Source organism: Phyllobates terribilis, unplaced genomic scaffold (assembly GCF_046119375.1).
Source record: "Phyllobates terribilis strain yellow unplaced genomic scaffold, ASM4611937v1 Scaffold_3__8_contigs__length_932513732, whole genome shotgun sequence".
NCBI lineage: Eukaryota > Metazoa > Chordata > Amphibia > Anura > Dendrobatidae > Phyllobates > Phyllobates terribilis.
In genome coordinates, this window is record NW_027362763.1 from 378,658,938 (window position 1) to 378,671,697 (window position 12,760).

At 40.4% G+C, this 12,760-nt stretch overlaps 1 protein-coding gene across 2 annotated transcripts in view; it reads left to right on the forward strand.

Moving 5' to 3' along the window:
- The window catches only part of HCRTR2 (hypocretin receptor 2), a 239,398-nt gene that overhangs the window by 207,173 nt on the left and 19,465 nt on the right, over window positions 1-12,760 (forward strand). For both annotated transcript variants that reach the window (XM_073675426.1, XM_073675427.1), the window contains one exon: window positions 8,384-8,499. In XM_073675426.1, coding sequence (XP_073531527.1) covers window positions 8,384-8,499 — 116 coding nt within the window. The remainder of the gene's footprint in view (window positions 1-8,383; window positions 8,500-12,760) is intronic.

Here is a 12,760-nt window from a genome sequence, read left to right on the forward strand (position 1 = left end):
ATGGACCATTCCTGGCCACATTCACTTGTCCACGTGTTTGTGGTTAGGCTGTCCTTCCCACTAAATGCACTGGGGAGGGCACAGGTAATGTTTTGGTATGCGCGCTTGTGTATAAGGCGCACAAGGACAAATAGGGGCGGCTGGGGACCGTTTATGGACACCCGGCCACCCCCACGTGGCTGGGGACTGTGTGTGGGCACCCGGCTGCAGGGCGGCTGGGGACTGAGTATGGACACCCGGCCGCCCCCTGGCGGCTGGGGACCAAGCGTGGACACCCGGCCGCCGGGCGGCTGGGGACTGAGTATGAATACCAGGCTACCGACGCAGCCATGACGTGGTGACCAGATTCCACCTCCACATGCCTAAAAAGGCCAATTTCAAGTGCAAGCAAGCTAGCAGTATGGTATTGCAGCCTGGGGGTGGGTGGGTGGCAGGCTGCATACTTGCGCTTGTATTGCAAGTTATGGGGGAGGTACAATTGAACACTGCCCTGGGACAAGGACTTGCACGGGAATAGTTGCAAGTCTGCATCTTCTGATGCGGGAAGGATCACTTCTGATGGGCACACTTTTAGGCAGTGACCTGGGTGTCAGAGATGCTTCCAGGGGTCTTCCCCATGCTGTTCCCATGTCTTTTTAGCACTGTATGTATGTGTCACACAGCACATGGCCAGATAAGGTTGTAAAATGTTAAAATGACATTTCCCGGTGAATGCATTTGTCACGGTTGAAAGCAATACAAACATGCAAAAACGCATAAAAAATGCTACTTGTGAACATAGCCCAAGGTGTGCAGGAGTATTTTTGTTTTTGGTTATTTATTTTACCTTATACACAAGTCTTTACCCTGGAAAGGATGTTCCTTAACCCCTTTCCGACCTGGTCAGTAATAGTACGCACCAGGTCGGGAAGGCCGGTTCAGCGGGGGCTCCGGCTGTGAGCCCGCACTGAAACGAGCACATGTCAGCTGATTATTGGAATCGCAATCCACCCGCGGCTGTTAATATGCTAAATCTCTGACAGTGGCATTTAACTCGCGCTTCCGGGAGTCCTAAGCCCCGCCCATCAGTGACCCCGTCACGTGATCGCGGGTCACCAATGGGTGGGCATGACAACTCAGGGTCTGCAGCAGACGCCTGTGATTGTCATGTCTCAATTGCTATGAGCGACACCTAGTGGTCAGCGCTCATAGCAAGTGAGCATTACTCCTGCATACAAGCGATCTGCTCATCGCTTGTATGCAGTAGAAGCAATCAGACAACTGCTGCTTCTAGTCTCCTCTGGAGACTATAGAAGCAAGCAGAAAGTGTAAAAAAAAAGTTTTTAAAAAAATTAAAAAAATAAAAAATATATAAATGTTTAAGTCACCCCCCTTTCGCCCCATTCAAAATAAAAAATATATATATAAAAAAAAAAAACACATACACATATTTGGTATTGCCGCGTTCAGAATCGCCCGATCTATCAATATAAAAGAAGAATTAATACAATCAGTAAACGGCGTAACGAGAAAAAAATTATAAACGCCAGAATTAAGTTTTTTTGGTCGCTACAACTTTGCAATAAAATGCAATAACGGGCGATCAAAACATCGGATCTACCTCAAAATGGTATCAATAGAAAACATCAGCCCGGCACGCAAAAAATAAGCACTCACCTGGCCCCAGATCCTGAAAAATGGAGAAGCTAAGGGTCTCGGAAAATGGCGCCATTTTTTTGTTTTTTTTAGCAAGCTTTGGATTTTTTTTTCACCACTTAAATAAAAAAGAACCTATACATGTTTGGTGTCTATGAACTCGTAACGTCCTGGAAAATAATGATGGCAGGTCAGTTTTAGCAATCTGTGAATGTGGTAAAAAAAGGACCCAAAAAACAACATTGGAATTGCATTTTTTTTGCAGTTTCACTGCACTTGGAATTTTTTTCCCATTTTCCAGCACACGATATGGTAAAACTAGTGATGGTGTTTAAAAGTACAACTCGTCCCGCAAAAAATAAGCCCTCACATGGCCATATTGAACGAAAATTAAAAAAGTTCTGGCTCTGGGAAGAAGGGGAGCAAAAAAGGAAAACACAAAAACAGAAAGACCCATGGTCGTTAAGGGGTTAACATATTTCACAGGAAAGCACTTTCACTTTAGTTTTTGAACGTTTTATTGTGAGCCTGTAAAAGTGGCTTAATACCTCTGACCACGTTGTTGACAGCAGTGACCTGGGGGTCAGAAATGCTTCCAGGGGCGATCCCCATGCTGTCCCCATGTCATTTGAGCACTGTCACTATCGTTTTGGGCACTTTTTAGGCTTTCTACAGACTGCCGGGGGTGCCGCTGCAAAAATGTTCGGGTCTCCCATAGACTAACATTGGGCTCGTTGCTTGGGTCGAGCACCCGAGTATCACAGTGAGCTCGGCCCGAGCTTCGAGCACCCGAGCATTTTAGTGCTCGCTCAACACTACTTATAACCACTGTTTATAAAATTTTGATGTTTGTTAATTTGCTGTAATCTTTTGTAATGTTACATATTCTAACATCAATAAAAAATAGATTGAACATTAACTGGTGTGAAACGCAAAATTTTTGCACAATGCAGTGTTGCGCTAAAAATTACATCTTTTCAAAGTGCTTTATGACAGTTTTCTATTAAAAACATTTTAATGAATTATGCCCTTTGTTCTTAGAAACTTAAAATTAAATAAATGCAATTTTAGTTGAACAACACATGACAAATTACACTGACCTTTTTATGTAACAAAACCTGGACCAAAATGCAAATGCAGTTTGTATAAACCTAAGTACAGCTCACAGAAAAGGATTAGAATAAAAAAAAAATCACAGAAAAAAACAGTCTTACCAACACCAGGTCAGATTACCAAAGCACAATAAGGATGCATCACACCCCCATGATAAAGGCGGGCGCAGCACAGGTGCGAAATACTGATGCGACAGCCACCCCCTCCATAAATTAGCAGATATGTGAGTGGCTGTGTAGTATTATAAATGCACACAACTGCAGCTTGTATGGGATGCCAGTCACACAGATAGGTGTGGTGCACAGTGTCTGGCTTACAACCTATGAATGACATCCATAATTTTAAATCAAGTGGGATGCCCAGCACTATATACGTGCACCACACAGGACAGACGCCTCAATACACCCACCCAACAATAAAGGGCCTGGCCCATCCTGCCAAAAATGGCAAATGTGCAATAAAAAGATGAAAAATAATTTTAAAGATAAATACATTGCATGAGGTATTGGTTGATATTTTGGCAAAAATACTCAAGCTTGCAACCACATCAAGGGTCCTCATGCTTGCGAGTCCCTAAGCTAAAATTAAAAACAGCTCATAGAAAAGGACAAGAATTCAAAAAAACATCACAGAAAAATTCAGCCTTACCAACACCAGGTCAGATTACCAAAGTGCAAGCAGGATGCAGCACACCCCCCATGATAAAGGCGGGGGCAGCGCAAGTGCAAAATACTGAGGCGACAGCCACCTCCTCCATAAATTGGCATATATGTGAGGGGGTGGCTGCCGCATCAATATTTTGTACCTGTGCTGCCCCCACCTTAATCATTGGGTCTGCCGCATACTACTTCTGCTTTGGTAATCTGACTTGGTGTTGGTAAGGCTGTTTTTTTCTGTGATATAAACCTAAATACAATCAAACTGCTTCGATCGGGATTAAGATGGTAAGTAGAAACCAGGTTCTGCTAATCAAATGCCCTTGATTAATTATTCATAAGCAAGGCTGACCACTAGTAATGAGCAAGCATGTTATGTTAACCCTTTCGGCAAGCATGCTCAGGTGCTCGCCGAGCATCTTCAGCGTGCTCAGGTGTTATGTCTGAGTCACTCCGTGCTCATGATTTGTGACTGTTTGACAGCTTTAATACATGTGAGGAATGCCTAAGAAACAATGACTCAAATGTGACTCAAACATAACACCCGAGCATGCCAAAGATACTTGGAAAACACCCGAGCATGCTCGTAAATCTCGAGTAACGAGCATGCCCGCTCTTCACTAGTGACCACCTCTATAAAAGCAGAAGTTTGGGCAATTTGCTGGTCTGGAGCATGTTGGAGTGTGTTAACATGATGTCAAAGAGAAAAAATATCAGTAATGATCTTAGAGAAGCAGATGTTCAATCTTGAAAGTGTTATAAGGCAATTTCCAAACAATTTCCAGTCAATCATTCTATAGTGAGAAAGATTATTCACAAGTGAAAAATGCTGAAGAAAATTAACAATTTTTGCAGGGGTGGATATTCTAGCAAAGTCAATGAAATAACAGAGGCGATCCATCGAAGTGAAGGCTTTCAATCAATCAGTGTTTCCATATAACTTAATGTTTATTCATCCATTTAAAAACGAAACTCCAGACAAGGAAAATGGCAGTATGGAATGATAAAATACTAATGGCCATTAGTATTTTATCATTCCATACAGCCATATTCTTGTCTGGAGTTTCGTTTTTAAATGGATGAATAAACATGATGTTTTATGGAAACACTGATTGATTGAGAGCCTTCACTTCGATGGACCGCCGCTGCCATTTAATTGCCTCTATTCAGCTGCTCTGACTCTGCGTGGCCTCTGCAGAAACTCCATACCATCTACACCCAACCTGGTGAGCTGACTATTTTCTTATTCTAGCAAAGTCACACAAGGGTTGGCAAAGCAATACTCAGAGAAATTGCAATAAACTCATGAGCTACAGCTCAGACTCCAAAGGCCTCAGATAGCACGTTAAATGTTCAAATTCATAACAGTAGAATTAGAAAAAGTCTGATCAATTATGACTTGCTTGGAAGAGTTTCCAGGGAAAAGTCTATTCTTTCAAATAAGAATATGACAGCACAGCTAGTGCTTGCAAAGTTGCATCTGAGTAATCCACAACACTTCTGGAACTAAATCCTTTGTAAGAAGAGACCAAAGTGGAACTGTTCAACCATAATATCGTGCGCCACATTTGTCAAAAAACAATCAACATGTCAGCCCCAAAAAATCATACCAGTGGTAAAGCACAGTGCAGTGGTGATTACTTGAGCTTGTTTTGCAAAACAAGCACCTTGCGGTCATTGGGCGCATTCTACTTATTGACTATAAACTCCTCTGTATCCCAAAATATTCTAGAGTCAAATGTGAGGCCATCGCTACAGAAGCTATTGCTCGGAGGAAATTGAGTGATGAAAGAGGACAATGATCTCACGTACACCAGCAAATTTATATCAGAATGGCTGAAAAAAAAATAATTGAGGTGTTGAAATCGCAAAATTAAAGTCCAGACCTTTACCTAGGATTTTAAAAGAGCTGTGCAAGAATTGAATGCTCACAAACCTCACTGAAGCTAAGCTATGTTATAAATAAGTGGGGCAAAATTCCTCGAGAATGATGTGAAAGTCTGATGAAGTCATGCAGAAAACAATTACTAAGTGCTGCGAAAGGTAGCTCTACAAACAATTGATTTATAGGGAGTACTTAATTTTTCAGACACTGCTTTTGAATTTTGGAATAGTTTTTGTTCAATAAATAATGACAGTGAAATTTGTCATATGTTCATGTTGTTTATTTAAGGTATTAATTACTGAATTTTTTATATCTTCTAAGGACCACATTTTTTTTCTTTTTTTAAATTATATCCGGATGTAAAACCATAGAATTCAAAGAGGTTGTTCTTAGTTCTTAGTTCTTAGTTCTTAGTTTCTTATGAGTGTACGTACATGCATGTACATATTATAAATACATATACACATACAGTACATATAAAAAATGCACACATTTGACATACATCTATAAAATATGCACACACATATAACTGCATATACATATTGCAAACATAGACGCATACATGCACAGTATATACAAACACACCGTATATATATATATATATATATATATATATGTATATATATATATATACACTGCTCAAAAAAATAAAGGGAACACTTAAACAACAGAATATAACTCCAAGTAAATCAAACTTCTGTGAAATCAAACTGTCCACTTAGGAAGCAACACTGATTGACAATCAATTTCACATGCTGTTGTGCAAATGGAAAAGACAATACATGGAAATTAGTGGCAATTATCAAGACACCCTCAATAAAGGAGGGGTTCTGCAGGTGGGGACCATAGACCACATCTGACCACAATGCTTTCTGGCTCATATTTTGGTCATCACACTCGTGGTAACATGAGACAGACTCTACAACCCACAGAAATTGCTCAGGTAGTGCAGCTCATCCAGGATGGCACATCAATGCGAGCACTGCCAGAGTCCTGCAAAATTACCTCCAGCAGGCCACAAATGTGCATGTGTCTGCACAAACGGTTAGAAACTGACTCAGTGAGGGTGGTATGAGGGCCCGATGTCCACAGATGGGGGTTGTGCTCACAGCCCAACTCCGTGCAGGATGCTTGGCATTTGCCACAGAGCACCAGGATTGGCAAAGTCACCACTGGCGCCCTGTGCTCTTCACAGATGAAAGCAGGTTCACACTGAGCACATGTGACAGAGGTGACAGAGTCTGGAGACGCCGTAGAGAGCAATCTGCTGCCTGCAACATCCTTCAGCATGACCGGTTTGGCAGTGGGTCAGTAATGGTGTGGGGTGGCATTTCTTTGGAGGTCCGCACAGCCCTCCTTGTGCTCGCCAGAGGTAGCCTGACTGCCATTAGGTACCGAGATGAGATCCTCAGACCCCTTGTGAGACCATATACTGGTGTGGTTGGCCCTGGGTTCCTCCTAATGCAGGACAATGCCAGACCTCATGTGGCTGGAGTGTGTCAGCAGTTCCTGCAAGATGAAGGCAGTGAAGCTATGGACTGGCCCACCCGTTCCCCAGACCTGAATCCTATTGAGCACATCAGGGACATCATATGTCGCTCCATCCACCAACGTCACATTGCACCACAGACGGTCCAGGAGTTGGTGGATGCTTTAGTCAAGGTCTGGGAGGAGATCCCACAAGAGACCATCCGCAACCTCATCAGGAGCATGCCCTGACATTGTAGGGAGGTCACACCAGCACGTGGAGGCCACACACAATACTGAGCCTCATTTTGGCTTGTTTTAAGGACATTACATCAAAGTTGGATCATCCTGTAGTGTGTTTTTCCACTTTAATTTTGGGGGTGACTCAAAATCCAGACCTCCATTGGTTAATAAATTTGATTTCCATTGATGATTTTTGTGTGATTTTGTTAGCAGCACATTCAACTTTGTACAGAACAAAGTATTCAATGAGAATATTTCATTCATTCAGATCTAGGATGTGTATTTTTCAGGCAAAAATGTCTTTTTGCAAAAATAATGATCCAAAGAGTCGTTTGTAATGACAAATATGTTATATATATATATATAGTAGGGTTTCAGCTCTATGGTATCTACGTGAATACACAAAGAGTTTTTTATATCAAAACAGCATAAAGTTTATTGTTCATCGTGAACTTTACCACTTCAAAAAGAAAACAGCCTTTCTCCAGTATAGTTTATAACATAAAAATCCTTCCTCCTGGCACAAGGATACAAGATAAATATAGCAACCTCACCAATGTTGGTATTTCAGGCTGTAGCAGCTCCAGCAGTTTAAACGCGTTCACCAGACAAACATATTTGTCATTACAAACGACTCTTTGGATCATTATTTTTGCAAAAAGGCCTCTTTGCCTGAAAAATACAGTATGGGCCTGATTCACTAAGGTGGTTATGCCAAAATTCTTGACTAAATTACCTTAATAAATCGCGATGTTTTTGCGCAACTTGGAAGTTGCACATAAATTATTCAACATTTGGCATTTATACATCAGTCTTTACCAGCTACACCAATATGGATATAACATGAGTGGTAAATGAGTGGTAGGGAACATGGCTATGCTTGCCCGTCAAATTATTGAAAATATCCACCACTTTAGTGGCTTAACTTGCTTCAGAAATGTATTTTAGTCACTCACTTGGGTAAATTTCCAACGCCAGTTAACAGATGCACTGATTTCATTGACTGTGTGCTGCTTAATGAATTACCTGCACTGTACTCCAGTGGGTCCCTTCATTAAGATTAGCTTTCAGAATGCAAATTTTAATGAAGCCGTTTTATGTTTCGATCATTGACACAATGCTTCTTGGTACAACTGTGCACTGCAATGTCTCTCAAAAAACATTATTGAATTCAAAAGGGAAACTGCTTTAGCACAGTGATTTTAGACAGTAAGCATCACTATCAATGTCATTTTTAACACTTTTTTCAATCAGTTTACATTGGCAACATTTATTGTATTTATTTTTCAAAATGCAAAAGTTCTGTTAGGATATCTGGAAGTACTGTACCTTGTATTACATATTGAGCAATATGATTAAAATTTTTTATTTTTTTCTATTCTAGGAGAAATTTACTCTAAAGTATACCACATTTGCTTCTTCTTTATAACATACATGGTTCCATTGTGCCTGATGATTTTAGCATATCTGCAAATTTTTAGGAAGCTGTGGTGCCGACAGGTAAGTTTCTGTAAATCTGTGTTTATTTTTCTGCATTTAGAATATACTGTAGTAAATTGAGAAATGCTGATTTTTAATTTTTATACTTTATTTATCAAAGGATTTTATTACATTATATATATTTTTATTTTATACTGTTATTATAAGAGTTGCTTATTTCATCCTTTTTATTTTTTTTCTCTACTTTTACTGTCAGTTATATGTTTGTTTATTCTCAGATATGCAAATAACCTCTTCAGAGAAAAAGAGGACAAATCTAGTGCCACTAATTGGGAATAGCAATCTTAAAAGTCAGTATCGACCCTCTGAAGGGTCTTCTCATATGATTTAAGATAGAAAATCAAAACCAAAAATTCCATTTGAAGATGTGTTTTGGATCTTTCTACTCTCTCATCAGTTCAAAGAACAACTGGTTGACTTAACCCTGCTTCCATTTAAAGAGTTATTCTCAAATTTAGAAGTTATCCTCGCTCTCTAGGAATGCAGTTGCACACAAATCATAAATACCGCTGCTGATAGATCCCTTTGTAATTGCTGACCAAAGATGTCACTGATGTACTCTATGTGAGAAAAGTCCAGAGATACTACAGCCCATGGAAGCATGTATAGGCCATGCAGACTTCTAACATTAGTAGGAATAACATGCAACCTAATATTGTCATGTTGGCTCTTACTTTGGAGAAATGGCCATTCCACTGGTTCTGTAACTGATCAATTAAATACTGAAAGTGAAGCAGGATGTCAAATATCACGGCTAAGGTGGGATTGTGGTGTGGGGTGGCATAATATAGAGTAGCCAGACCTTGCTAGACTACATTCCAGTTACACTAACAGTTCGACGTTACATTGATTTGGTGGTGGAATCACTGATATGGCCATTTCCCATAAGTGTCCCAGGAGCTATTTTGCAACATGACAACACTAAGTCGTGTGTTGCACATGCTACTGTGAGAAGCCTGCATGGTCAAAATGTGCTACCATGACTTGCAGTGTCTCCGAACTTGTCTTCCATTGACAACAACTGGGATATTATTGGTTGGCAGTTGTAGTGGAAACTGCTAGCTGTAGATCTTGCTTCATAAACTGGATATCAATATATACAAGCATGGCACTTCAAGCAAACTCATAATCCACCAATCCTGCGCTACATTATTAGTGCAGAGAAATGATGAGATCCATAATTGTAAAACAATCAATTTTATTTCATCAATCAATAAAAATCAGAAACATGATATTAACCGGTTCCCGACCGCCCACTGTAGATAAACGTCGGCGCTTGCCGGGCTCTGTGCAGCGCCGACGTTTAAAAACGGTGGGTGGTCTCGCAGCGCTCAGGACCCCCAGGGTCCTGCAAGCGCTGCGATTCCGGTGCAGAGCGTTAGCTCTGACAGGGAACATCATCGGGACCTGATTAGATCAGGTCCCAGTGATGTTAACCCTTAGCTGTCTTCTATATGCTGTGATCTATAGTGATCGCGGCATATAGGAGACAGCAGGAGAAGAGGGGGTCGTCAACTTACCTCTCCGAAGACCTCCGAGTCCTTCCAGGACCTGGGGTTGCTATGGCAGCTGGAGGTCACATGACCGCCTCCAGCTCTGCCATATATGGTGTCCTGTCTGGCTCAGCTGCAGCTGTAGCCAGACAGGAGACTCTGACTGAAACAGTCAGGGAAGATCTCATGTAATGTAATATATGTCTATTACATTACATGAGATCAGAGATCAGAAAAATAAAAATTAATGTCCCATACAGGGACTAAGAAAAAATGTGAAAAAAAGTAAAAAAAAAGTTTTTAAACTATTAATAAAAAAATCACAAAATAAATAAAAATAAATAAATAAAATATTAAACCAATAAATCCGTATATTTTTACAAAACCAAAAAAGTACACATATTTGGTATCGCCGCGTCCGAAACAACCCGAGCTATAAAACTGTCACACTAATTATCTCCTTCTGTGCACACCGTAATAAAAATAAATAAAAAACGGAGCAAAAAAATATGCTTTTTCATCATATTGCCAAACAAAAAGTGGAAAAAAATGCGATCAAAAAACAAAATAGAAATAAAAATGGTACCACTGAAAACGTCATCTTGTTACGCAAAAAAAAGCCGCCATACAGTACATCAGCCGAAAAATAAAAAAGTTATAGCGCTCAGAATAAAGCAATGCAAAAAAAATATTTTTTTCTATAAAATAGTTTTATTGTGTAAAAGCGCCAAAACATAAAAAAAATACAGTAAGTGTAGTATCACTGTAAACGTACTGACCCGAAGAATAACGCTGCCTGATCACTTTTACCACACGCAGAACGGCATAAAAAAAAAACTCAAAAAACAATTCCTGAATTGTTTGTTTTTGTTAATTTTACCTCCCAAAAAACGGAATAGAAAGCGATCAAAAAATGTCACGTCCCCAAAAATGGTACCAATAAAAATGTCAACTCGTCCCGCAAAAAACAAGCCGTCACATGACTCTGTCGGCCGAAATATGGAAAAATTATAGCTCTCAAAATATGGTGATGCAAAAACTAGATTTTGCAAAAAAAGCGTCTTTTAGTGTGTGACAGCTGTCAGTCATAAAAACCCGATATCAATCTGGTATCTCTGTAATCACACCGACCCGAAGAATAAAGTAATCTAATCAGTTATATCACACTAGGAACGGCGTAAAAAATAAATAAAACCAATTCTTCACCTGCTACTGATTTGTTTATTATGTCCCCAAAGATCCCAGTAAGGCTCTGCCCACATTTATCCTGTGCTCTGCGCTGAGCACTTACACCAGAGTTTCCGTGTAAATCTCTGAAATACATGATTCAGCCGGAACCCATGACGGAAGATTCCCTGTAATGAGACAGATATAGGCCACTGTGGACGCCGTCTAGCCTGGGATCCCACGGTGTCATTTGTTTTAGGCGTGCATAAAAGTGCGGTTGGCCACAGTTTTGTGCACTTCTGAAAAAAAGGACACCGCTACACAGAGGCCAGACGGTGTCCAGAGTAACTCTGCTGCCTCATTACAGTGAATGGATCCTGCAGGGGTTTCATCTGAATTACATCACTTGGAAATTTAGATGGAAACCCCGATGTAAGTGCTCAGCCTAGAGCGCCGGATAAATGTTACGTAAAATGTTCCCAATAAAAGCTTCAACTCAGTCCTCAAAAAAAGCTAGTCCCCACTCAGGTCCGTCATCTGTTAAAAATATAAGGGACTTCCAAGTTACTGGTAGCAGAAAGGCTCTGGAAAAGCAAAATGACCCTTGCCCCCCAAAAGAAATTCAGAAAATTTTGTGCTCCCAAATCCAAATGCCTATTCTACAATAATTTGTTCTCCAATTGTCAAATAGCACTCCGTCCCCCCCAGATCTCACCGTATGGCTAAGCGGTACGATACAGCCACATATGGGGTATTGACACTTTTAGAAGAAATTGTGTGACACATTTCGGCACCATTTTTACCCATTGCCCTGTGTGAAAATGTAAAATCTGAGGGTAAAACATTTTTTTGTGGTAAAAATATAATTATGATTTTTTCACTGCCCAATGGTATAAATTTAAAAATTAAAAAATACTCACTACTTCCCTAGATGAATTCCTTGAGAGGTGTAGTTTACAAAATGGGGTCATTTGTGGAGGTTTCTGCTGTTTTGGCATGTCAGCGACTCTTCAAATGTGACATGGTGTCTGCTGCCTATCCCAGCCAACATAGCGCTCCTTTCTCTTCCGAACCCTGCCGTACACCAAAGCAGTGGTTTTCCCCCACATATGGGGTATTGGCGTACTCAGGAGAAATTGTACAACAAATTTCATGGTGCAATTTCTCCGGTTATCCTTATGATAATGCAAAATTAGGGGATGAAAAACATTTTTTATGGGAAAAATGTGAAAATTTTATTTTCACGGCTCAATATTATAAACTTCTGTGAAGCAGCTGGGGGTGCAAGGTGCTCACCACACATCTAGATAAGTTCCCTAAGGGGTCTAGTTTCCAAAATGGTGGCACTTGTGGGGGGTTTCCGCTGTTTAGACACATTAGGGGCTCCACAAATGTGACATGGCGTCCGCTAATTATTCAAACAAATTTTACATTCAAAAAGTCAAATGGCGCTCCTTCCCTTTCAAACCCTGCCGTGCGCCCAAACAGTGGTTTTCCCTCACATATGGGGTATCGGCGTGTTCAGGAGAAATTGCACAACAAATTTCATGGTGCAATTTATCCTATTACCCTTATGATAATGCAAAATTAAGGGATGAAAA